The following is a 25,528-nucleotide window of genomic DNA, read 5'->3' as shown; positions in this document are numbered from 1 at the left end:
TGTTACACAGGTGGAGTGAAGTGTCTCGGAGAATTGAAATGTGGATTTCAATACAAGAACTCAATGAGATGGGGGACTACGCACCAGTTGAACTGCACCAGGCTAAGGATGTCAATACAGGAGGTGTCTTTCAGCTTCGCCAGGTATTTCTGTAGACTATCAGGCAAGGTCTTTCACTGATGTGTTTTCTTTTAGATGTTACTCGGAACAAACATTTATCCTGTAAAGTTTTTAAGTGTTTTTATAATTTTAAAATACAAAGTAGGGTTTACGCTGTGTATCATACCAATGTGCTGCTTACACTATGTTTGACAAAAGACAAAGAGCACCTAAGGAAAGGGCAAATGATAGACTGGTAATGGGAGCCAGGCCTTTATTGTATTAAGTATAGTAGCTTCAAAGATTCTGTTTGATAACAAAATTATACAATTACATCCTACAGCAATACTTACAGCAAAGGTATGTGTTATGTAAAGATGGCTGCCCTAAGGTTAAAGTTTTGCAGACAGGGAAAAAAAATGTGGCTGAAATAAGAAATAGGTGAACTTTTTGCAACCGGGAAACAAAATAGAAGTAAAGCTGAAATAAGAAATAGTTGAAATGAATGATCTAAAAATTAGCAGAGGTTCTGTACTGGGAAGATTAAATTACTGTAGCTTCTAATCCAGAACACATAACAAATTCCATAGTTACAAAAGTAGCCAAATATCACAAAAGTGTCCCTAATAACAAGAATCACAAGGTTATTTATCAAAGTGAAAAACACTAGAAAACAAAGGACAAAATAAATGTAAACTTTGTAAACCTGAAATGAAAACGGCATTACTTCTTATGAGGATAGATAGATAGATAGATAGATAGATAGATAGATAGATAGATAGATAGATAGATAGATAGATAGATAGATAGATAGATAGATAGATAGATAGATACATACATACATACATACATACATACATACATACATACATACATACATACATACATACATACATACATACATACATACATACATACATACATACATACATACTCACTCACTCACTCACTCACTCACTCACTCACTCACTCACTCACTCACTCACTCACTCACTCACTCACTCACTCACTCACTCACTCACTCACTCACTCACTCACTCCCAAGGGGAAATTCAAGTTTGCAAGTTAATAAGAGTTTCTGGTGCTTGTCCCTTTTAGGCATGCTGGTGTTCTGCTACAATGACTGATGACTTGGTGTTTGGTGATATTTTGCTTTTGATTAATGCACAGCATGAAATTTTATTTTATCAATGTGTAAAATTTATGCCAGCCTCAGAAAATTTGATTTCTTTGTTGTAACAAATGCTCTTCCGACGTCTATAATAATTGTCACAAAACACATATTGTCAGCTAAAATATTCCCCTTTGTGTAACCCGCAAGTACCTGTACATTTAACCCGGGTTTCAATGTAACTCTGGAAAATGTAGTTTACAACTGGCCCTGGGTAGAAACAGGGCCTGGCAAATAAACTCTGACGTTATTAAACGTTTATCATTGTGACTTCGTGATAGTCATACAATATGCTAAACGAACTGGGAATTACTTTAACCGTAATATAAAGGGAATATCTTGTTTTGAGTTGTCAGTGTTGTCCGTGTAGTTTTTCCGTCGTAATGTTTCTTGTTGTCTGGCAGTTTGCCGCTGCTCTTCAGAAAGGCTATATGTGTAATTTGTTATTCATTCACTATCTAGCTGCAAGACTTGCTGCCGCTGATCTTCGGATAATGTCGCTCTGTAGTTTGTCATACATTGTCTTTGCTGTTCTATGGCATCTTTCCTGTGCTGGCTGGTTGGTCTGGCGTGATGTGGATGTTTCTGCTTCTCTGCGTTGGTGCGAGTATGTAGGCCGGTGAGACTGTTTCTGTTGGTCGGAGCTACACTGTATGTGCCTTTTCATTTTATCGGGAGGGTTACATTGAAGTGAAGGAAAAAGGAGGTGTAAAATGGTAGCGTCATAATGCAGTTTTGGTCAGTAACAAAGGATACACTAAATAAACAGTTAAATACCACAGTCAATAATTGGTCACATTGAATAAATGAAGACTTGGAGATTAGCATAAGACCAAAACTCTGCCAGGAACACAGATTCCTCGGCATTGCTGTGGAGGGATATAGTAGTTGTGGCAACCATTGTTTATATCAAGTGTGGACAGACACAAGCGAAATAATATAAGGATATATATATATATATATATATATATATATATATATATATATATACATACAGTACAATCCCTCTTAACCAGACACCTCAGGACTGGACCAATGGCTGGTTGCCATTTTGGCCGGTTAATCCGATGCATACCTATTTTCATGTAGAACAATATTTCTAAGGTATGTACTGTACCTCATCGACATTCCTGAAGAAATCATATCCATAAGGCTTCATCCATGATTTTGCACACAGGTCTTTTTCTCATACAACAACTGGACAGTGTGGTGTAGCGGGTCCACAGCTCAAGTCAAAAAGGCCACTTTTTAAATAAATAATCTCCGCACTCGCGGCTTAGCGAGTATGTGTGGCCGATTGGTTCCCGGGGAATTTGTGATACGGGCGATCCTAGCTTAAGGGCACAGGTGAGGAGCAGTCCGGAATCCATAATTGTTCCCGGGAACTGTTAATTGCCACATCTGATCCACGTCCCTGTGATAAATAGAAGCGCGAGGCGGCTAGGGGGAGAACAGGAAAGAATGGGATGTTAATGGAGAAGGAAGCAGATAAAAGGAAAGCCGGTGCAGGAGAGCGAGTGAGCGAGAGCAGATTCGATGGAGCAAAGGCAGGCAGCTGGGAGGTGAACCCCTGCAGATGAGTGTTTGGCCGACACACAGTGGGGCTGAAGAAAGCGGTCACTCCAGCTGAGCGATCACGGAGCTGGAGTGATCGGTATTGAAGACGACTGGCCGTCGAAAGGCAGCGGCAGTCTTGGAGGCTTTGGGCTGGTTTAGCCCCAGTGTGAGTGCCCTGGCCGCTGGGGAAAAAACCCAAGTCTTGGTCTGGATGGAGCCCAACGTAACCAGGGATCGGAGGGCTACTGGACCAGTTTGGAAGGCAGCTGCACCTGCAGGTAGGGCAACTCCCCTGTTGTGAAGCCTGATGGGAGAAGCAGGGGAGCCACCAGGTAGAAAGAAGAAGGCACCATGGAAAATTCATAAAGGAATATGTAAATGGAAATTACTCTGAAAGTAAGAGCCATCTCACCTTGCAGGAAAGAGTGCATACATATAATATATAGAAGAACTCAGGATTAAAAAAAAAATTATTTTATTTTATTTTATTTTAACAGGCCAGTTAATCCGTCGGCCGGTTAATGTGAGGCCAGTTAAGAGAGATTGTACTATATATATATATATATATATATATATATATAAAATATGTATATGCATGTATGTGTGTATATATAATATGTATGTATGTATATATATATATATATATATATATATATATATATATATATATATATAATATATTATATATAAAATATGTATATGCATGTATGTGTGTATATATAATATGTATGTGTATATATATATTATATATATATATATATATTATATATAAAATATGTATAAATATATAAAATATATATATATATATATATGTGTGTATATAATCTTTTATTTATTAAGATTCTACATTTGCCTTTTTCATTACTTACTTGGGCTTTGACTGTTTCCCCCCTCTAGTGGACATTTTGACATCGGCTTTGGGACTCCCAAGTTCACCACAGTCAAGTAGCAAATGATGACCAGTTGATGGAAGTGGTGGTTACGTTTAAGAACTAATAAACTGCTGGGTAAATGTTTTGAGAAGAAGGGAGAATACACTAAGTCTGCATTGACACTACTACTTTTACTACATTTTCACTTAAAAGCACAGACATTAGTCTCAGTTTTCATCTTTCATCAACACTAATAAAATGGAGACTTTTGAAATCGCTCTCCAAAGCCATATATTTCTGAAAATGCCGACACAGCATTGTAATATGGATAGGTGAAAACATACACTTTTAAAAGCGCAGACTTTAATTGCATTCTTTTTTGTTTGTGCTCTTCTCTGATTGGATATTGCTTATTGCAAGGTCTCATTCCCTGATTGATCCCCCTTCATAGAAGAAAGTCCTGTTCCCACGTAGCAGATGTAGAAGAGTTGCTTTCTGTGGCGCTTGTTGCGTTGCTTACCTGAATATATCTTTGTAAACTGCATTTTGTACAGTTTGAATGCTGCATACTTGAAATAATTTAGCAGTTGCTACAGATTTGCAATGAATCTGTTGGATGGTGACTCTACAATCCCTTCAAGGAAGTTTCTGCCGATGTGTACATGCTCTATTTATTATAGCGATTGCGTAATGTGCATTTTCGGCCATTATAGGCTGGACAGAGCTACATTTTCAAACTATTTAAAAACACTAGTGTGTCTGTAGTCTCAGAAGTAACAGATTTGATATTTCTCCCAAAATGTTTATGTATCTTTAACAAAATGCAAAGCCTTTGGAAAATAAAGTGCAGAAGCCTCTTGAACAGCCTTAGTGTTAATGGTGGAGGAAGACCTGCAAGGTGTGTAGTTCACTTAGCAAACATGATATGGGGAATTTGAATGAGAACCTTTTTCCCGATTACCATTTTTATTCCCCAGTCATTTTTCATTCCTAAATTTTTGCAGTGCGCAAGTTCATAAGAACAAATCACCCAACTCAAGAGATGGGATATCCATCTAGAATTAGAAAAGTGCAACCCCATTTTTGCTTGTGCAGGAAATGCTAAAGCCCCTGTTTCCTTCTGTTATGCACAGGGTCACTCTCGCCGGATCCACATCACAGTGAAACCTGTCCAGCACTCGGGGACATTGCCTCTCATGGTGGAAGCCATTCTTTCTGTGTCTATTGGCTGTATTTGTGCCCGCTCCACTAAACTTCAACGGGCCTTGGATAGTTACCAGGTAAGTACCAAAGAACAGTAAGAAGAAGCATGCAGTACATCGATACTTTATTGTATAGCTTCACTGTTGAAAGTTGTTATATGAAAAATAAAAGAATAATGCCAAGCAGATCAGAAGTATCAAACATAATGGTTTACTTTTAGTAAAATTATACAATACTCAAGGGATGACACATTACGCCAGAAGTGATCTTTGACTTTCTGATCTTATAATTTTCTTCGACTACTAAGCTGCACTTCCTTCCATACCGTATTGTTTAAGTAATATACATGATATACATAACTTTGATACACATACAGGGAATTGGTATACAATAATAATAATAATACATGTTACGAGGTGAGACACCAAATTAACCGGATTGGTAAAAAAAAAAATATATATTTATTAATGAATTACAGCATTCTAAACATTGTCACCTTCTATATACTCGCCCTCACGATCTCTAGACCGCTCCATACGCATCTTCCATTGATTCAAACAGTGCTGGAAGTCTTCTTACTTGAGGCTTTTCAACAGGCATGCTGTTTTTGTCTTCACTTCATCCATTGAAGAAAAATGTGTTCCCTTCAGGTCACTTTAGATTTTTGGGAACAAGTAAAAATCACAGAGAGCTAAATTGGACAAATAGGGAGGATGATCGATGACAGGAATGTTTTTGTCAGTCAAAAACTGCTTTACGGAAAAAGCAGTACGATCATTTCGAACAATCTGATTCACCGTATTGATGTTTTCAACCATCCGAGACAATAGTAGGGGACCTGGGCGTTGAACGTCTTTCACTGTTTCTTGTCCTTTCTTGAAACGTTTGTGCCACTCAAAAACTTGTGTGCGAGATAAACTGTTGTCACCATACACTGTTTTTATCATTACATAAGTTTCTGTGGCCATTTTGTTCAATTTCGCGAGAAATTTGATGTTGATTCACTGTTCGATTTTTTCACCCGACATTGTCGTGTAGCGATTGTTGTTCAGATACTGACTGGGCTATTCACAGGATATACCTAGCCTGTCAGCAGTTCGAGAGGGCATGTAGGAGGGAATATAGTTCTACGATTCACATCCAGCCAACCTCCAGATGGTTTTTCAGGAAAGCTCCAAGCCCAGTCCGGTTATTTTTGTGTCTCACCTTGTATTTATTCATAGAATAACAATACAATGAAATTAGGTGCAGTCCCTGCGGTGTCAAAATATAAATAAATATAATTACAAAAGGATAAGAAGAAATAAGGTAGAACACAAATGTTCAACATAAGACCGTAATTACACATGAACACGTGATCAGGTGGCATTCAGTGCCCTAATAGCAACAGGGTACAAACTGTTATTCAGTCTATTAGTCTTTGTTTTGATGCTCCTCTATCTTTTGGCTGATGTCATGAGTGATGAGTGAGGAGTCTTTTAAGATGTTTTCTGCTTTCCTGAGGCAGTGAGAGCTGTGCAGTTCATCCAGAGAAGGTAAAGAACAGCCGAAGATCTGCTGGGCTGTCTCTATGATCCGCTGAAGTGTTTTCCTCTCCGCTGTTGTGCAGCTGGAAAAACACATGCAGAGGCAGTAGCACCGGATACTCTCGATAGAGCAGTGATAGAAGGACACCAGCAGTTTTGGGGGAATGATATTTTTCCTGAGGACTCTCAGGAAATAAAGTCTCTGCTGAGCCTTCTTCACCAGCTCAGCTCATCTTCTATGATGTGTTTCTAAACACTCAAGGGCACCGAACAATTGATGAAAGTCACATTATAAACAAAAACTAAAAAATACAAAGAAATATTAAAAAAACAGAGCTATTGTAATCAAAGAGAGAAAGCAGTCTTAAACAGATAAGTTTTAAGTTTAGATATGCATACAGGGAATTGGTACTCAAGTACAGGAACAGTCATTGTAAGTCCCACTTGCTGGTTTTTGACGTACATGACAACTGTATAAATGCAGGTAGATTATTTTCCTTATGCACGTTTATGAGGCTAAGCAGCAGTACTGCACAATATTGTGACTCAGAACTGAAATAAAGATGTCGTCCCTCACAAGCACACCAGAAGTAGTAAGACACCTACAGGTGCTGGTCATAAAATTAGAATATCATGACAAAGTTGATTTATTTCAGTAATTCCATTCAAAAAGTGAAACTTGTATATTAGATTCATTCATTACACACTGACTGATGTATTTCAAATGTTTATTTCTTTTAATGTTGATGATTATAACTCACAACAAATGAAAGTCCCAAATTCAGTATCTCGGAAAATTAGAATATCAATTAAGACCAATGCAAAAAAAAAAAGGATTTTTAGAAATGTTGGCCAACTGAAAGGTATGAACATGAAAAGTATGAACATGTACAGCACTCAATATTTAGTTGGGGCTCCTTTGGCCTGGATTACTGCAGCAATGCAGCGTGGCATGGAGTCGATCAGTCTGTGGCACTGCTCAGGTGTTATGAGAGCCCATGTTGCTCTGATAGTGGCCTTCAGCTCTTCTGAATTGTTGGGTCTGGCGTATTGCATATTCCTCTTCACAAGGTCAGGCGAGTTTGCTGACCAATCAAGAACAGGGATACCATGGTCCTTAAACCAGGTACTGGTAGCTTTGGCACTGTGTACAGGTGCCAGGTCCTGTTGGAAAATGAAGCCTGCATCTCCATAAAGTTCGTCAGCAGCATGAAGCATGAAGTGCTCTAAAACTTCCTGATAGACGGCTGCGTTGACCTTGGACCTCAGAAAACACAATGGACCAACACCAGCAGATGACATGGCACCCCAAACCATCACTGACTGTGGAAACTTTACAGTGGACCTCACGCAATGTGGATTCTGTGCCTCTCCTCTCTTCCTCCAGACTCTGGGACCTTGATTTCCAAAGGAAATGCAAAACTTACTTTCATCAGAGAACATAACTTTGGACCACTCAGCAGCAGTCCAAAGGCGAGATGCTTCTGACGCTGTCTCTTGTTCAAGAGTGGCTTGACACAAGGAATGTGACAGCTGAAACCCATGTCTTGCATACGTCTGTGCGTGGTGGTTCTTGAAGCACTGACTCCAGCTGCAGTCCACTCTTTGTGAATCTCCCCTATTTTTGAATGGGTTTTGTTTCACAATCCTCTCCAGGGTGCGGTTATCCCTATTGCTTGTACACTTTTTTCTACCACATCTTGTCCTTCCCTTCGCCTCTCTATTAATGTGCTTGGACACGGAGCTCTGTGAACAGCCAGCCTCTTTAACAATGACCTTTTGTGTCTTGCTCTCCTTGTGCAAGGTGTCAATGGTCGATGTTTTGGACAACTGTCAAGTCAGCAGTCTTCCCCATGATTGTGTAGCCTACAGAACTCGACTGAGAGACCATTTAAAGGCTTTTGCAGGTGTTTTGAGTTAATTAGCTGATTAGAGTGTGGCACCAGGTGTCTTCAATATTGAACCTTTTCACAATATTCTAATTTTCCGAGATACTGAATTTGGGACTTTGATTAGTTGTCAGTTATAATCATCAAAATTAAAATAAATAAACATTTGAAATACATCAGTCTGTGTGTAATGAATGAATCTAATGTACAAATTTCACTTTTTGAATGGAATTACTCAAATAAATCAACTTTGTCATGATATTCTAATTTTATGACCAGCACCTGTATTTATTTTCCATTCGTTTATGGAGCAGTGCACTCTCCTAACATGCTGTATATGCCAAGTCAGTGTTTCTTGACTCGCATGACACACAGATAATTCTGAAATATGACATAATAAACATGACATCTGAAAAGCACTTCCTATATTGGATTAAAACGGAATATGAAAAAAGATAAAAGTGTTTCTGTAGAACGTGAGCCACTCTGTCCTCCACTGAAGTACGTCATTTGCCCAGAGGGCACAGTGTGACAGTGCGGGTGCAACAGTCGCTGCTACACTCTCTTCTGCTGAGAATAAAGACTCAGCTGCCATCTCAGATCACTTACACTGTGAGAAGGTGCAAAGGGTTTTGGGTAAATGTGCAGTTTCAAGACAGCAGGGGCTGGGTCCAGTTTTGAGTCTGTGAAATATTGTTTAAATTTTCCAGTGTGTTGTTGTTGTTGTTTTTGTTGTTGTTTTCTTTTTCTTTTTATCTGCATGCTGTTTGTGTTCACTGAGTTTATTTTCTTCTACCAGAGAGATGATGATGGTGATGATATGGATAGTTATCAGGTACAATAACCCCTGCTTCTGTTACTTTGAATCATAAGGCATGAGGCACAGCACCGCTAATAGCCAGCTGCTGACACCTGGGACAGGCAATGAGCAGAATGACTGGGGCTTTCTAAATAATAAAGAAATAAAAAAAAAACAGACCCGCATTGATAGATGGACAGTCCTTAACCTTTCATCCTGTGTCAGGCGTTCACATCTGTGTGCTGCTAAGTGACATTGGACTGACATATAGAAGTCAATTTCACCCTGGGCTGCTGTCTAGGCTGTCAAAAGGTCATTTTGCCCCTAGGCCCTTCTGCTTCTGGCTCTCCTCTTCCGTCGTCTCCCGTGCTTTTGCTTTTGGACTTTTCTCCAAGGATCTACTCTTTCTCACCTTTTACAGAAAGCTATTCACTTTCTACTTCTCTCCAGCACTTCATATTCTTTATTTGCTTTTTTATCATCAAATTTCGCCCTTCAGCGTCATCATTTGTGTTACTAATCAATTGCTGAAGCTTACATTTGTGCAGCTTTGGAAATCGGTGCCTTGTTCTGCGTGACTGGAGGTACGTAACTGTGCACAGAAAAAGATATTTTGCGTTTCATAAGAGGAACTGGTTTTATAAGATAATAAGTAACGACGTCAAATTTGAGCCCTTGGAACGTATCATACCTTGAAATGTGCAAGATGGCTGTATTAGCCCTCTGCATTTGTAACCTTCAAATATCCATACCGTTAAAAAAACTCAAAAAGTTACTTTGGCTGACTGCTTCATTGAAAGAATAAACTGAAAGACCCTCATCATCACATAGTATGTTCTTTTACAGCTTAGTTTGTAGTTTCACAGAAATCAATGATCTGATATTAGCACAAGCTGCCCAAATTCGGGGTGTTCCAGAAAAATGTAGTGCTTTATTTTATGAGGTAGAAGTGCATATTAAATAAAAGTCGTTGTGTCAGATATTTGAAATATTCAATTATGTGCTTTTGTTTAAATGTTTAAAGTCTAAATATTCTTAATTGTAATAGAAATTTGTCATTTTTCACCCTCTGACAGAGGTCCGTAGAGAGTTAGACCCCTTAGTTTTGTTTTCAGGCTCTACCCGTTGCCCAATGTAAAACACCATTGTGGACAAGATACAATAATTTTTATAGAAAATGCTTGATTCTGAAACATAGTTTCACGTTGCAAATGCATACAAACCATCTTTGTGAAAAAATAACTTCATCTTGAACCATACTGAACTTATTTCAAATTTCCACCCTGGGGACAAATAAAGTTCTATCTGTCCTTTAATGCTTTTATTTTCAAGTTTGGACTCCATTTTAAAATTCAAAGAAAAGGCTAGGTATACTTTAAAATTTAAGAAAGATGCTTCACTTTAGAACACATCTTCATATGAAAAATTAATATACAGTGTAGCCATGATTGTGAAGAAATAACTTTGTCTTGAAAAATACGAGGAACGTTCAAAAAGTTTCCACACTTTTATATTTTCGTTGGAAACGGTGAAGGCGGGAGGAGTAGTGATTGGTCGTGTCTGAGAGTGTCATGTGACTAGTTCTGTCTGGCAAACTGGCTGCCCTTGCAGTTTAGTCTAAGAGTTGTCACCCTGTGGTGAAGCTGGCTGCGAAACTTAGAAATTGCACCAAAGAGGAACTGTGTTTGTGGGCAGAAGGTGTGCCAGGAGCACAAATTCATCTCCGCTTGTGTGCTCAGTATGGGGATAACGTTTCTCGTTGAGTCGTCTATGAGTGGATTGAAATCTTCGAAAATGGCCGTGTGACGGATGCAGAGGGCTCTGGATGTCCAGCTACAGCCATGATGATGTGAAAGCTGCGGTTCATCAGTGGCTACGTGCTCAACCAAAAACATTTTTTGCTGATGGCATTAATTGGTACAATGCTGGGAAAATTGCCTTGCAAAGGAAGGTGACTATGTAGAAAAATGATGTAATTTGCTTTTAAGATTCTTAATAAATAGACTTATAAAAAAGTGCATAAACTTTTTGAACGTCCCTCGTACTAAACTTATGTGTCCAGTGCAGTACAGCACAGCCAATTGTCGTTTGCACAAAAATTATTTAATTTACACCCTTGAAGACTCGGTTACAAATTTTAAAAGGAATAATCACCCGTGAGAATTAGTGAATTAAAAAGAAGCATAGTGCTTCGAGAAAATGTCATCAGTTTAGATGCCTTCATCTCTACACTTGGCTGAAAAGATAGTTATTACCATAATAATAATTTTTTTACAGTGCACATGCACGTTGAAGGAATTTTAAATACTGTAAGCAAATGCGAGGTATTTTTAACTTTTTTAACTTATTAACTTTTAAAAATCCTTTTGCCTTTGTGTTTATTGGACTAAAAATCGAGAAAAACAAAAAATGGCTAAAAGAACGTAGACAATCAGGAGTGTAGGTTTCGAGATGGCTGCTGTGTTACAAAGTGTCCATGAGAGCAACGCACAGATATGAACACCAGAAGATGAAAGGTGGTTAAGGATGGAAGGAAATGACAGATAATCGTCAAACCCGAGTGACTGGCTAAGGTGAACCTTTCTTTTTTTTTTAGAGAGGGAGAATGGTTACCTTAAAAAGAGAAGCCCTTTACCTGTCTGTCTGTGAGGTGTTGTGTTTTCTCCCCACGTGGGCACCTTTTGATCACCTCTGAGGCACATATCACCGGCAGATGCTGAAGTTGGTAAAATCAGTTGATCCACAGTAACTTACACTATGATGTGTCATCCTGGGAACTGAAGAGTCGGGTAGAGCAGCCATGGATAAGTTAGAGAGCCAAAAGCAAGGGGGGCAACCAGAATGCTCACAATTCTGCCATTGCAGATGTACTGTAAACTGTATACTAACTTCAGCCAGCTGTGTCTTTGCTTCTTGCCACTGAGCTTTGTCTTCAAGAATTACTGGACATTTTAATAATGAGTTTGTTTTTGTTGGGGGTCACCTTCTAAAGCATGGCTGCATGATTCATTTGCATGAGAAAGTGATTTTAAATTTGTGTCACAGTGGGACTTAACCTAAACCATTAACAATAACCTTTTGTGCAAATGTTGTCATTTATGTCTTATTCTTTCCTCTATGACTGAACTGATAAATTACCTTGAGTAAGCCACTGGAATGGCACAGTGCTGCACAGTGTAGAATGTAAGTACTAAAATCCAGTGCTAGAATTCAATCAATCAATTAATCAATCAATCAATCAATCAAGTGCATTCCATAGGTGGCACTCTGAGAACTTTACAAAACACTGTGGTCCCCTTTAATGGGTGACAGAATTCTGCAGGGGTAACAATGACAGGAAACAAGAGGATGAAGCTCCAGTTTGTTGCACTCTCCAGAGTGAGCCTTCCCTGCTCCTTTACGTGAAGGTCCACCTCCATTTTAAAAGCCTTGCTTTATAAAACGGATGATAAGCACTTGGAAATGTTAACGTCTGCAAAAAACTGTAATGGTTGAATTTGTAAAGAGTCGCCATTCAAAGAAGATTCACAAGGCTATATCATTACGATCGAAACAAGGAAGTAAGATGATGACGTTTTAAATAAAAATGCTAAGAGGCACAGGGAGATGCATAACAACTCAGTTATTTCTTGAGATCAGTTCATTTTCTACATATTTTATAAAACACAACGTTACATAAGTGGCACAGGGCATCAGTGCTGCTACGTCACAATTGCAGCAGACAAATCTGTGCCTGGTCACACGGTAGCAATCAGTCTCTAAAAGGTGCAATGTGCTACACATCACTGCCCATTAGGGAGACGGGTGATGTTCAGAAAGTTTGTGAGCATCAAAGTAAAAAAAAAAATAAAAGGGGGTTTGGCTAGGTGGTATTTACACCATCCAAGATACTGGACACGAATAGCCACCCTTAAATTGATGGGACATTACACAACTTATATTCTAGATAGATAGATAGAAGGCACAATGTATTAGATAGATAGATAGATAGATAGATAGATAGATAGATAGATAGATAGATAGATAGATAGATAGATAGATAGATAGATAGATAGATAGATAGATAGATAGATAGATAGATAGATAGATTGGGTACGGAAAGTATTCAGACCCCCTTCAATTTCTTATTCTTTGTTATATTGCAGCCATTTGCTAAAATCATTTAAATTAATTTTTTTCCTCATTAATGTACACACAGCACCCCATATTTACAGACAAAAAAAAGAATTTTTGAAATTATTGCAGATTTATTAAAAACGAAAAACTGAAATATCACATGGTCCTAAGTATTCAGACCCTTTGCTGTGACACTCATATATTTAACTCAGGTGCTTTCCATTTCTTCTGATCATCCTTGAGATCACCTTCATTTGAGTCCAGCTGTGTTTGATTATACTGATTGGACTTGATTAGGAAAGCCACACACCTGTCTATATAAGACCTTACAGCTCACAATGCATGTCAGAGCAAATGAGAATCATGAGGTCAAAGGAACTTCCTGAAGAGCTCAGAGACAGAATTGTGGCAAGGCACAGATCTGGCCAAGGTTACAAAAAAAATTTCTGCTGCACTTAAGGTTCCCAAGAGCACAGTGGCCTCCATAATCCTTAAATGGAAGACGTTTGGGACGACCAGAACCCTTCCTAGAGCTGGCCGTCCGGCCAAGCTGAGCAACCGGGGGAGAAGAGCCTTGGTGAGAGAGGTAAAGAAGAACCCAAAGATCACTTTGGCTGAGCTCCAGAGATGCAGTCAGGAGATGGGAGAAAGTTGTAGAAAGTCAACCATCACTGCAGCCCTCCACCAGTCAGGGCTTTATGGCAGAGTGGCCTGTCGGAAGCCTCTCCTCAGTGCAAGACACATGACAGCCCGCATGGAGTTTGCTAAAAGACACCCGAAGGACTCTGAGATGGTGAGAAATAAGATTCTCTGGTCTGATGAGACCAAGATAGAACTTTTTGGCCTTAATTCTAAGCGGTATGTTTGGAGACAACCAGGCACTGCTCATCACTTGTCCAATACAGTCCCCACAGTGAAGCATGGCGGTGGCAACATCATGCTGTGGGGGTGTTTTTCAGCTGCAGGGACAGGACGACTGGTTGCAATCGAGGGAAAGATGAATGCGGCCAAGTACAGGGATATCCTGGACAAAAACCTTCTCCAGAGTGCTAAGGACCTCAGACTGGGCCGAAGGTTTACCTTCCAACAAGACAATGACCCTAAGCACACAGCTAAAATAACGAAGGAGTGGCTTCACAACAACTCTGTGACTGTTCTTGAATGGCCCAGCCAGAGCCCTGACTTAAACCCAATTGAGCATCTCTGGAGAGACCTAAAAATGGCTGTCCACCAACGTTTACCATCCAACCTGACAGAACTGGAGAGGATCTGCAAGGAGGATTGGCAGAGGATCCCCAAATCCAGGTGTGAAAAACTTGTTGCATCTTTCCCAAGAAGACTCATGGCTGTATTAGCTCAAAAGGGTGCTTCTACTAAATACTGAGCAAAGGGTCTGAATACTTAGGACCATGTGATATTTCAGTTTTTCTTTTTTAATAAATCTGCAACAATTTCAAAAATTCTTTTTTTTGTCTGTCAATATGGGGTGCTGTGTGTACATTAATGGGGAAAAAAAATTAATTTAAATGATTTTAGCAAATGGCTGCAATATAACAAAGAGTGAAAAATTGAAGGGGGTCTGAATACTTTCCGTACCCACTGTAGCTAGATAGAAGGCACAATATATTAGATAGATAGATAGATAGATAGATAGATAGATAGATAGATAGAAGGCACTATATATTAGACAGATAGATGTGAAAAGTGCTACAATATATGACAGACAAACATCACATACTGTATAATACTGTATATACATATTGTGACATAGCGTTAATGTGTATTTGCAAAAAAGTGATAATGTGTGCTATTAGTGACCACTTTCCCAAAGGATGCCAACAGTCGTCAACAAACTTCTAATGTTTTCCTTATGTACGGAACATGTGCGCACACAATGATATATATATATTTGAAGAAAAAGAAAGGACTAGTTGCAGTCTGTTGGTAAAAAGATGAATGTCCAGTTCTGTTGTTTTAGCCAGTGTTTCTCCAACTTTTTGCTGTCATGACCTACTTTTTCCCATGTACTGTAGGTATTGTGGTAGAAATCAAGGTATTAATTAAAGAAAGAAACTTATTTTCTACCAGGACAAGTTTGATAAAACCTATGAGTCACTAATCAGGCAGGAGAAGGCCTGTCCATCTGCGTCATTTATTTGCTCTTGTAGCACCAGGGTGAAGTGCGTCACAGCAGTCTGTTACAGCATGGTCAGAATGGTCAAAAAGTACAGGTAGGGGGCTACACACATAGTAGGGTTATTAGCAAGTTTAAATGGGCCATTTGTAATGAGGGTGCGGCCCCATCCAGCAATTGGAGCCAGAAATCTTGCATTTCAGATTTTTTAAATGTTTTTCTTTGGTTGTTTCTTTAAGGTAGACCAACATGGTTGTGCAGTTGGTTGCGCCACAGATGTGCAGCTCTATAAGGCTGGGTTTGAATCTTAGCCTGGCACACCACGGTCACAGTACATGAATGAATACATAACTTCAGACAATACTTTCTATTCTTTGGATCATATTTTGATCTGGCTTTAAGTAAAAAACAATCAACCTAGAGTTGCTGTGCATCTCCTTGTGTCTAGCAGATGGCGTCACTGAGCAGACTGTGAGAAGTGCTTATCCTTAATTCGAGGTGAAGCCTTCCCTTTCAAGTGAAACATTCAAAATTCATGCTATTTATATTCTATTAGGAAGAAGATCTAAACTGTGTGAGAGATCGTTGGTCAGAAGCATTAATCAAGCGACGGGAATATCTGGATGAACAGATTAAAAAAATTATCAATAAGCAAGGTTAGTTCCGTTTATCTCTCCTTGCAGGATAATATTCAGTGTACATCTTTACAGTATTTGTGTCACTTTACCAACATAATTTTGTATTTGTCTCATTGTGTACCTTTACAGAGAAAACTGAAGACGATGTGGAGCGGGAGGCTCGTTTGGTCGAGCAGTGGGTTGGATTGACTGAAGAAAGGAATGCAGTTCTAGTGCCAGCACCGGGCAGTGGCATCCCAGGAGCCCCAGCACACCAGTGAGTAGCTGTTGCGATTCTTGTCACCATAAAGCAGAAAAGGCAAAGCAGCTCACGAAAAAACTTGCACAATAGACCAGACAAATAAATATAAAATGTTAGGTTATACTGCGGTGGGCTGGTGTCCTGCCCGGGGTTTGTTTTCTGCCTTGTGCCCTGTGTATGCTAGAATTGGCTCCGGCAGACCCCCGTGACCCTGTAGTTGGGATATAGTGGGTTGGATAATGGATGGATGGATGTTAGGTTATATCATAAAAACTGTTGAATATAAATTGAGGGCCGTTATGCTTAGATTATCTAATGCACTAGTGAGACCTCATCTGGAGTATTGTGTGCAGCTCTTGGTCACCACCCTACAAAAAAAGACATAGCAGCATGTGAAGCTGTGCAGAGTAAAGCAGTCAGGTGCATCCCAGGAATGAAGAACCGGACGGGCCCCATGTTTAGTCACGAGCAGAGGAGATAGCATGAGGACCTAACCTAGATCTTTAAAATTCTCAAAGGCATTGGTAAGGTAGAACCTGCAGAATTCTTTGAACTTCATGGTGAATCACATACTCAAAGGCACCAGTGGAAATTATTGGGTATATGTGTATTTAGGACTGAAACGGCCAATCACTTCTTTATGCAGAGAATTGTGGGAATCTTGAACAAACTAAGACCTGTAGTTGAACCAGAAATCTTGACAACCTTTACAAAGTATCTGCATGAGATATTGGGACAGATTAGCCATTAGGTAAACAAGCAAGCTTGATGAACCTAATAGTCTCCTCTCATTTGTCAAATTTCTTATGTTCTCAAATGGCTCGAGAAGAGAAAAAAAATGAAGGAGTGAAAATTACTAATCTGTTTCAGTCATTTGGATGATATCCTTGGATAGGAAAAAAATCTACAATATAAGAATGACCTAACATTGCAGAGTTAAAACACTAACAGGCCATGAAATTAAATAAGATGTTATTGGCAAGAATTGATTTCTCATTAAGAAATTGGGTTGAAACAGATACCTGCAGCCACAGAGCCTCTCCAAGGTCGATGTTGTGCATCCCCGCTCTAGACGAAGTGAAGCACCGACTGGGGCACTAACCCCTGCTGCCTAATCAGGTGACCCCGCCTCCTTAGGCTCCACACACAGGAAGCAGGGCAGATAAACCAATTGAAAAATAATGAATGAGTAACACAATATTACATCAAATGTAATACAGAGCAGGCCAAACTAAACACATGACATGCACAATTACATTTGAAAAAACAACAGAAAAATTAAATTAACAAAAAGTAAACTTAAGTCAGACAGCAACATTAACTATAATGTAATAATCCATATTACTAACCGAGAATGGTAAACCGGATGGCATGGACGCAGGTACACGGCGATGGGACCATGAGACATACTGCGCAGGCGCGTACAACGCGCGTCTCATAAACCGCACGCAAAGTCGTATCCACCGCGAACGAAGGAGTCACGGCCCAAAAATGAAAGAGCTCAACTGATGTGAATGAGAAATGAAGCAACAACGCGCCCATAGCTAACGACTAACGACACAGCCATACAAAAAAGAGGATTCTGCGCTGCAGCCCAGATTCAAACGGAAGAGGCTACGGCGGCCCCACAGGTCCACATTGATAGTACGGAAGGCGCAGGCATCACCGCCATATTGTGAGTGGCACTACTATGGAAGGCGCAGGCGTCACCGCCATATTGTGAGTGGCACTACTGCGGAGTGAAGTTAGGAATAATGTGCTGCTTGGGATTGTACAAACCACTGAACGCTTTACACCGAATTCAAACACAATACAGCTCAACGATACAAACACGAGCCCACCTAGATAAGATCAATGAACGCAGGCGCATACAACGCTCGTCTGAAATGCCGCAAGCAAAGCGGGCATGGCTCCAAGACGAACGAGCTCGACTAATGTATTTCAGGATACCCAGCGCCGGGGGTAGGCGAGCAAAGCGAGCAGGGGGCGTAGCCCCCCTTGTAGCTTACCTGTTATAGGAGGCTAGGATCATGGCCAATGTTAGTGATTGTTTTTTGCCATCTGATTACTTTCTATTGAGTTTGAGTCTTTTTTTTTATCTTTTCAATTACATATGTACTTGAATGAGTCACTGCCTTTTATAAGTAACCTAAAAGCAAATGATTTACACTGACGAATAAGCATAATGTCCTGTAAAATGGAATTGGCGTCAGACAATTTACTGAATCAAATGGACAGCTCCTCTGTCGCCTGTATGTGCTGTAGGACTGGCTTTAGCTGCTGTTACATTGTGTTAAAGTGATGATTTTTTGGTTAAATTATGCTTCATCCTGACAGTTACCATTCTATCTGTCATATCCATATTTAATAAATAAACACTATCATTGTTAGTGAACTAAATAAATAATACACATCAAATGTTGTACCTTCCTTGAATAAATAAAGAATATCATTATTAGTGAACTAAATAAATAATACACGTTAAATGCTGTACCTTCCTAATAAGGTAATATCTCGGCCATGCCGTATTGTGTAAATTTGACCCCACTCCATTCTGAGCGGCACTTTCTTCAATGAATGTGACTGCCGATGTTTCACAGTTTTGCTTTCAAATGTCACTGTTAAACAAGTAAAAGAAAAAAAACATACAAGTTGAAGTGATGGCTCTCAAGGTAAAATTCAAATATAAAATAACGTGTAGGTGAAGATTCATGGTATGTTTCTCTGTTTTTAAATAGATAGGTTTGCATATTTGCTAATGCTTCTCAAAGAAAAATTTCATAAATTTAAAAATGCGTGAAGTGTGCTATTTTTCAGAAATCTCAATGTAAACTGACATGTTCCAATTTCTTTTAAGAATAAGTGTGCCAGGTTAAAAAAAAATCAGTTCACTGGGAGCTGAATTGTTTCATGCAAACAGATAGACAGACATGGCTACCACAATAGGTGCCTTTCATATTAAACGTGAAAGTATCTAATAAATCACTGAATGTAAATGTGGGAAAATCATTTGCTACAGCAATTTCTGCTGCAGTGCTAGTATTTACTGTGCCTCATCCAAGAGAACACGGAAGTAATGCATTTTGTTATGCAAAACCCAGTAAAACACATTAATCCTGAATTTCCAAATATGGCACACCACAAATGTTCACATTGCTGCGATTTCTTTATGTATACACAGTGCAAAAATGGTATATCTTGATAATAAAAACTACAGTGCTACCTGCATGGATGTTTTTTTCTCCCATCTCCAGCTACCTGTGATCATGTAGTTGATTACTTGCTTTTTAAAGTTAATTTTGTTCAGCAGGCAGCTCACTGTAACTCAGGAAAACTTCATTTGTTCGATTGTCAAGCTGTGCTTTTCTGTTGATGTGTCGTTCATTTTATTGATTTAGGGTGGTTGTTTGACAAGATATTCATTTTAAGCAGTCGGTATTATAGATTTTCAGTCAGACATACTGAGCAAGTTAATATACACTGCTGTTTAAAGGACATTTGTTTCAATGAATGAAAGGAAATGGACAACTGAATCAACAGAATAGGTAATCAATAAGATTCACTACAATAATTTATTCATAATGAAGAATCCTTTCACAAACTGCTTACCTGTTTCATCTGTCTACAATTATTTATGCTTTCGTTCTGATGATAAGGTAATGGGCTCACCAGATTGTTTGTCGATAGAAGGTTTTCTTATAACTGAGATAGGATATATTACATCTTTTATTAAAGCTTCAATTTAATAAATATTGTAGCTGTTTAGTTACTTCAAAGATAAATGTAAGAAAAGGCGCATCAGTTGCAAGTGGGATTCACACCTAAAGTGTCTGTTTCTTCACTACAGACGTATTGCAGTCAAGTCTGCTTAAATATAGGGATGGCCGTTGGGTAGCTCCTTCTCTGGAAATGGAAGATGAATGTCTAAGTCCTTCCCCCATACATCCATCAAACCGGTCCCCGATAAAGGCACTGCCCATTCGTTTGACAGTGGTGACAACAGGCAACGTCTGTGCCATTTGTTACAACAGTATGTCTCTATGGGTTGTCAGATAGATAGATAGATAGATAGATAGATAGATAGATAGATAGATAGATAGATAGATAGATAGATAGATAGATAGATAGATAGATAGATAGATAGATAGATAGATAGATAGATAGATAGAGTATCTATCTATCAATCAATCAATCAATCCCAAGGGGAAATTCACATACTCCAGCAGCAGCAAACTGATAAAAAAAACAATATTAAATTAAAGAGTGATAACAATGCAGGTATACAGACAATAACTTTGAATAATGTTAACGTTTACCCCCCACGAGTGGAATTGAAGAGTCGCATAGTGTGGGGAAGGAACGATCTCCTCAGTCTGTCAGTGGAGCAGGACAGTGACAGCAGTCTGTCGCTGAAGCTGCTCCTTTGTCTGGAGATGACACTGTTTAGTGGATGCGGTGGATTCTCCATGATTGAAAGGAGTCTGCTCAGCGCCCTTCGCTCTGCCACGGATGTCAAACTGTCCAGCTCTGTGCCTACAATAGAGCCTGCCTTCCTCACCAGTTTGTCCAGGCGTGAGGCGTCCCTCTTCTTTATGCTGCCTCCCCAGCACACCACCACGTAGAAGAGGGCACTCGCCACAACCGTCAGATAGAACATCTGCAGCATCTTATTGCAGATGTTGAAGAATGCCAGCCTTCTAAGGAAGTATAGTCGGCTCTGTCCTCTCTTGCACAGTATTGGCAGTCCAGTCCAATTTATCATCCAGCTGCACTCCCAGGTATTTATAAGTCTGCACCCTTTGCACACAGTCACCTCTGATGATCACTGGGTCCATGAGGGGTCTGGGCCTCCTAAAATCCACCACCAGCTCCTTGGTTTTGCTGGTGTTCAGTTGTAGGTGGTTTGAGTCGCACCATTTAACAAAGTCATTGATTAGGTCCCTATACTCATCCTCCAGCCCATTCCTGATGCAGCCCACGATAGCAGTGTCGTCAGCGAACTTTTGCACGTGGCAGGACTCCGAGTTGTATTGGAAGTCCGATGTATATAGGCTGAACAGGACCAGAGAAAGTACAGTCCCCTGTGGCTCTCCTGTGTTGCTGACCACAATGTCAGACCTGCAGTTCCCGAGAAGCACATACTGAGGTCATTCTCACTTCAGTAGTTACCACTAAATTTGGTGCCTGTAGTTGGACTGTTGTCTTAATTGGACTTCTTTTTATTTCTGTTTCTACTTCTATTTATTTCTTAGTCTCTACATTTAACCTCTCAATTAAGACCCAAGCAGCATTTCTGTGGTATTAACCTCCTTAGCATTATGTTTCCTTGGAAAACTTTCAAAAAAAGTGTGGTTTTTTTTCCAACAAGAAAATATATGTTACAGAAAATTGTTAATACCAAAACGTCAACGTAATTTCTTTAGAAAAGGTATGTCTATTGTTCACTGCTGTACTCGTGCAAATTTAGCAGACATTTTTCATGTGATATGTTTTGAAACAGTCGCCAATGCACAGCCTGATGTTGCAGTCAGGACAGCACACACCTTTTTCTTTGTACACTTTTCTTGTAATATTTTTTCTGTTGCTTGCGCATAAGAGGATTAGAATATCAGTGCCTGATTCGCATGATGGATATTCTCATTTCGTTATTGTGGGCTACCACTGCACAAGATTCAGTTACTTTCACATTTTCCCTGACACGATCATTGACAGTTGCTTCATTGTGAACGAGCTGTATATACCCGGCGTTGCCCGGGGCAGAAGTAACGTAATCGGTCAAACACTTACATATATACCAAAGTAAACCTAATCGGTCAAACAGTTACATATATAAAAAAACCGAACCTAATCGGACAAACAGCTTCATATATACAGAAGCAAACCTAATCGGACAAACAGCTAATCTATATACATAAGCAAACCTAATTGGTCAAACAGTTACATAAATACAAAAGCAAACCTAATCGATCAAACAGGTTCATATATACAGAAGCGAACCTAATTGGTCAAACAGTTATGCATGTGCAGAATGATTTTACAAACATTATGCGTGTTAACAATCATTAAAAAGAAAAGATTGAGGAACTGTTCTTCTATATGTGATGAAGCCACTAATAAGACAGATTTTTTTCAGGACCCAGCTGTTTCATAACTAAACTACTGCCACCCCAAAGTAATGCCTAATAGTGGTTTTTGGGGTAGCTGTGGAATAAAAAGGGTGTTTTTTAGTCAGTAAGAATCTGACACTACCCTTCAGTACGGGCTGAAGGGTGCCTATGTAAGGTTTTACATCCTTCCCGTATGGAAAAAAAAACATACTAAACTTTTTTTTCATCATTACAGATAATCTCAGTCAAATCGAAGTACGCATTCTCAATTTATTTTTATCTAATTTTTACTTTTTCACAAAGCCATCCCATGCCAATTTGTATGAATAAACTTTTGCTAGAGAGTTACCAAAAGTTTATTCATGCACATATTTTAATACGGATAATCTATCTCTAATCAAGGTTCTCATTTTCATTCTAATTTAAAATAATAATAGATACTCATTTTTTTCTTCTGTTTTAGAAAAACCAATCTGTGCCACCTACGTCTTCGTCAAGTCAGCTTCATCCAGCTTCATCACATATAGAAGAAGAGTTCCTCAATCTTTTCTTTTTAATGATTGTTAACACGCATAATCTTTGTAAAATTATTCTGCACATGCATAACTGTTTGACCAATTAGGTTCGCTTCTGTATATATGAAGCTGTTTCATCGATTAGGTTTGCTTTTGTATTTATGTAACTGTTTGACCAATTAGGTTTGGTTATGTATATAGATTAGCTGTTTGTCCGATTAGGTTCGCTTCTGTATATATGAAGCTGTTTGTCCGATTAGGTTTACTTTGGTATATATGTAAGTGTTTGACCGATTACGTTACTTCTGCCCCGGGCAACGGCGGGTATATACAGCTCGTTTCATATAAATATAAATTATTAAACAGTAAAATCTTCTTCTGTAATTTGCTACCGTGGCAATTTGTGTGTCTGTCCAGGATTTTAAATGACCTGTAGCTTGCAAACCGTTGCACCTATACACTTGAAATGTGGTACACATATAGTACGTCACGTCTACTATCCGCTTTATGGGTGATGATTGTTTTAGTCTTTTTATCTTTATTTTATTTTATTGTACAATCAAGTCCTATCTGCGCACAGCAGGGCAGCCGTGGGCGGATGCGTATGGTGTATTCACTCGATGTTATCGTGCATTGCGCTGTCAGTGGTATTTTGATAAAAGAATTTGAACAACATATAAGAAGCGTATAAATTATTAAACAGTAAAACATTAACATTTAAGAAGTAAAGTTACATTAAGTACTACTGCTGTGCCTTCGGGTATACCTCATTTTTTGTTTGCCCATTACATGCTTAAATGTATAAATTTTTTGGTGCACCTACCCGAGAACACACGACATATAACCGAGCGTGGGAGAAGCATGGATTTTAAACACGCGTTGAGTTGATGTGCTGGTCTCCCTCGTGAAATAACTGGTAATGTTTGACTAAAATCTACAGCGAGTAAAACGACATTAGCTCCTATTTTTTTTTTTACGATCTCTGAGATGTTGCTTTTTTCGGTTCAAGGCTTCATAAGCTCTTTTATGTTGTATGGTGTACTTATCCCAAACCATCATCTTTGAATGTTGCAAGACTTTCGCCTTGTATGTAGATCGGGGTAATTACATTCATTGCATTCCTAGTCTGAATCACAATGTGATTGTATGGGTGGTTACCTGGCACTGTAGGGTTGCCACCCGTCCTTTAAAATACGGAATCGTGCCGCGTTTGAGAATGAAATTGCGCGTCCCGTTTTGAATCAATACTGGACGGGATTTATCCCGTATTTTTTTTATCATTTTTTTTTTAAAGCAGCGTCTCATGCAAATCATCCCACACGCATTTTATGAAGATGCCTCCTTTCCTACTTTTGATTGGGTAATACTTGATGTCATCGTTAGTTTGATTGGTGTTTTTAACTGTCCAGTGAGTAGGGCGTGTCTTTCAACCGTAAGCAGATTTTTTGCACTGGTATCACTGACCTCGACGACGGTGACGTTATACGTCAAAAATAAATTACGATAAATGACGATTTTAGCGATACTTTATTACGACGGCGGCTACATAGACACGATCAAATAAAAACAAAAAAATCAAATAATCATTCTGCATTTTCAAAACGTCGAAAAAACGACGGAATGAAAAAAAGGCCCACCCGACGACCCACCCATTCCATTTTTATATATATAGATAGTGCTTAGGAGGCTAACGTCTTTCTTGTCCTTCCACTTGATCATAATCATTTTGTCTTTTTGCCACACATGCTGATGTTTCATGTGACCGAAGAAACCAGATGTAGCACAGCGGTTTGGTCATACAGTGGCGTATGCATCACTTTCACTTTCTGTGTCAACGTCTGATGACCAATTCACATTGTCGTCACTGTCGCTTGATTCAACTAATGGGTTCATTTCAGTTTGTTCTAAAACTGGCTTTACAGCTTTTCATTTACAACTTTTTAGTCGAAAACTCCTCCCCACTCATGAATATTGATGAGTTAACAATAGAATTGCAGAAAGCATAGAAACAATCATGATTTTTTTTGTAGCATGATATTATTTCATCCATAAGATGACAGTAAAATATTGTCCTGAGCATAATTCGGGCTTAAATTTGCCATCAGTTTAGTTTTCTATTAGGAATACTCGGGGTTAACTATTTTAACATGGAATTCCAAGCCCAGGCAATGCTTGGAGGTTAATAAAAAGTTTAGCATAGGATCAGATTTATTTTCATAAGCATATTAAGAATTTTTTTGTTTATTTTAATATCCAGGTTGTGACCCCTGAGGTTTATTCCATAATCATTAGTACATTTTGTTTTCCGAATAACATGGACGATAGCATGCTGAAAACAATCCATTACCTTGGGACAAGCAAGGGTAAATCGATGCAGCAAAATTTTTTAAATACTGTGAATCAGAAATCATACCTTTTTTCAATTCTTTAAGAATGTATTGTAGTTATTGGTTATTTTTATGTAAAATACCCCTTGAGTTTTACTGCAAAGCTCTACCTTTTATAAGGTGCTCTCTGACAGATCGTCAAATAACTCACGCGTAGCAGCATATTTTAAAATGCAGAATTATGCCATCACCACAGTGACCAAAAGCAACAGAAACAGTAAATATTAATTTTCATTTCAAACATAGTAAACTCGCCTAAAAACCACAGTGTATT

General features: G+C 39.0%; 1 protein-coding gene across 7 annotated transcripts in view; it reads left to right on the top strand.

Moving 5' to 3' along the window:
* kif13a (kinesin family member 13A) overlaps positions 1-25,528 on the top strand; it is a 305,123-nt gene that overhangs the window by 209,340 nt on the left and 70,255 nt on the right. For 5 of the 7 annotated variants that reach the window (XR_007936595.1, XM_051935728.1, XM_028817272.2 and 2 more), the window contains 5 exons: positions 11-143; positions 4,833-4,979; positions 9,117-9,152; positions 15,923-16,022; positions 16,134-16,260. Coding sequence is in view for 6 of the 7 variants with exons in the window: in XM_051935728.1 (XP_051791688.1) it covers positions 11-143; positions 4,833-4,979; positions 9,117-9,152; positions 15,923-16,022; positions 16,134-16,260 (543 nt within the window). In the remaining variant the exon portion in view is untranslated. The remainder of the gene's footprint in view (positions 1-10; positions 144-4,832; positions 4,980-9,116; positions 9,153-15,922; positions 16,023-16,133; positions 16,261-25,528) is intronic. The other 2 variants (XM_028817275.2, XM_028817271.2) reach the window with 1 other exon arrangement.

Source organism: Erpetoichthys calabaricus, chromosome 13 (assembly GCF_900747795.2).
Source record: "Erpetoichthys calabaricus chromosome 13, fErpCal1.3, whole genome shotgun sequence".
In the NCBI taxonomy this organism is placed as follows: Eukaryota; Metazoa; Chordata; class Cladistia; order Polypteriformes; family Polypteridae; genus Erpetoichthys; species Erpetoichthys calabaricus.
This window is presented reverse-complemented; position numbering and strand designations above follow the sequence as displayed.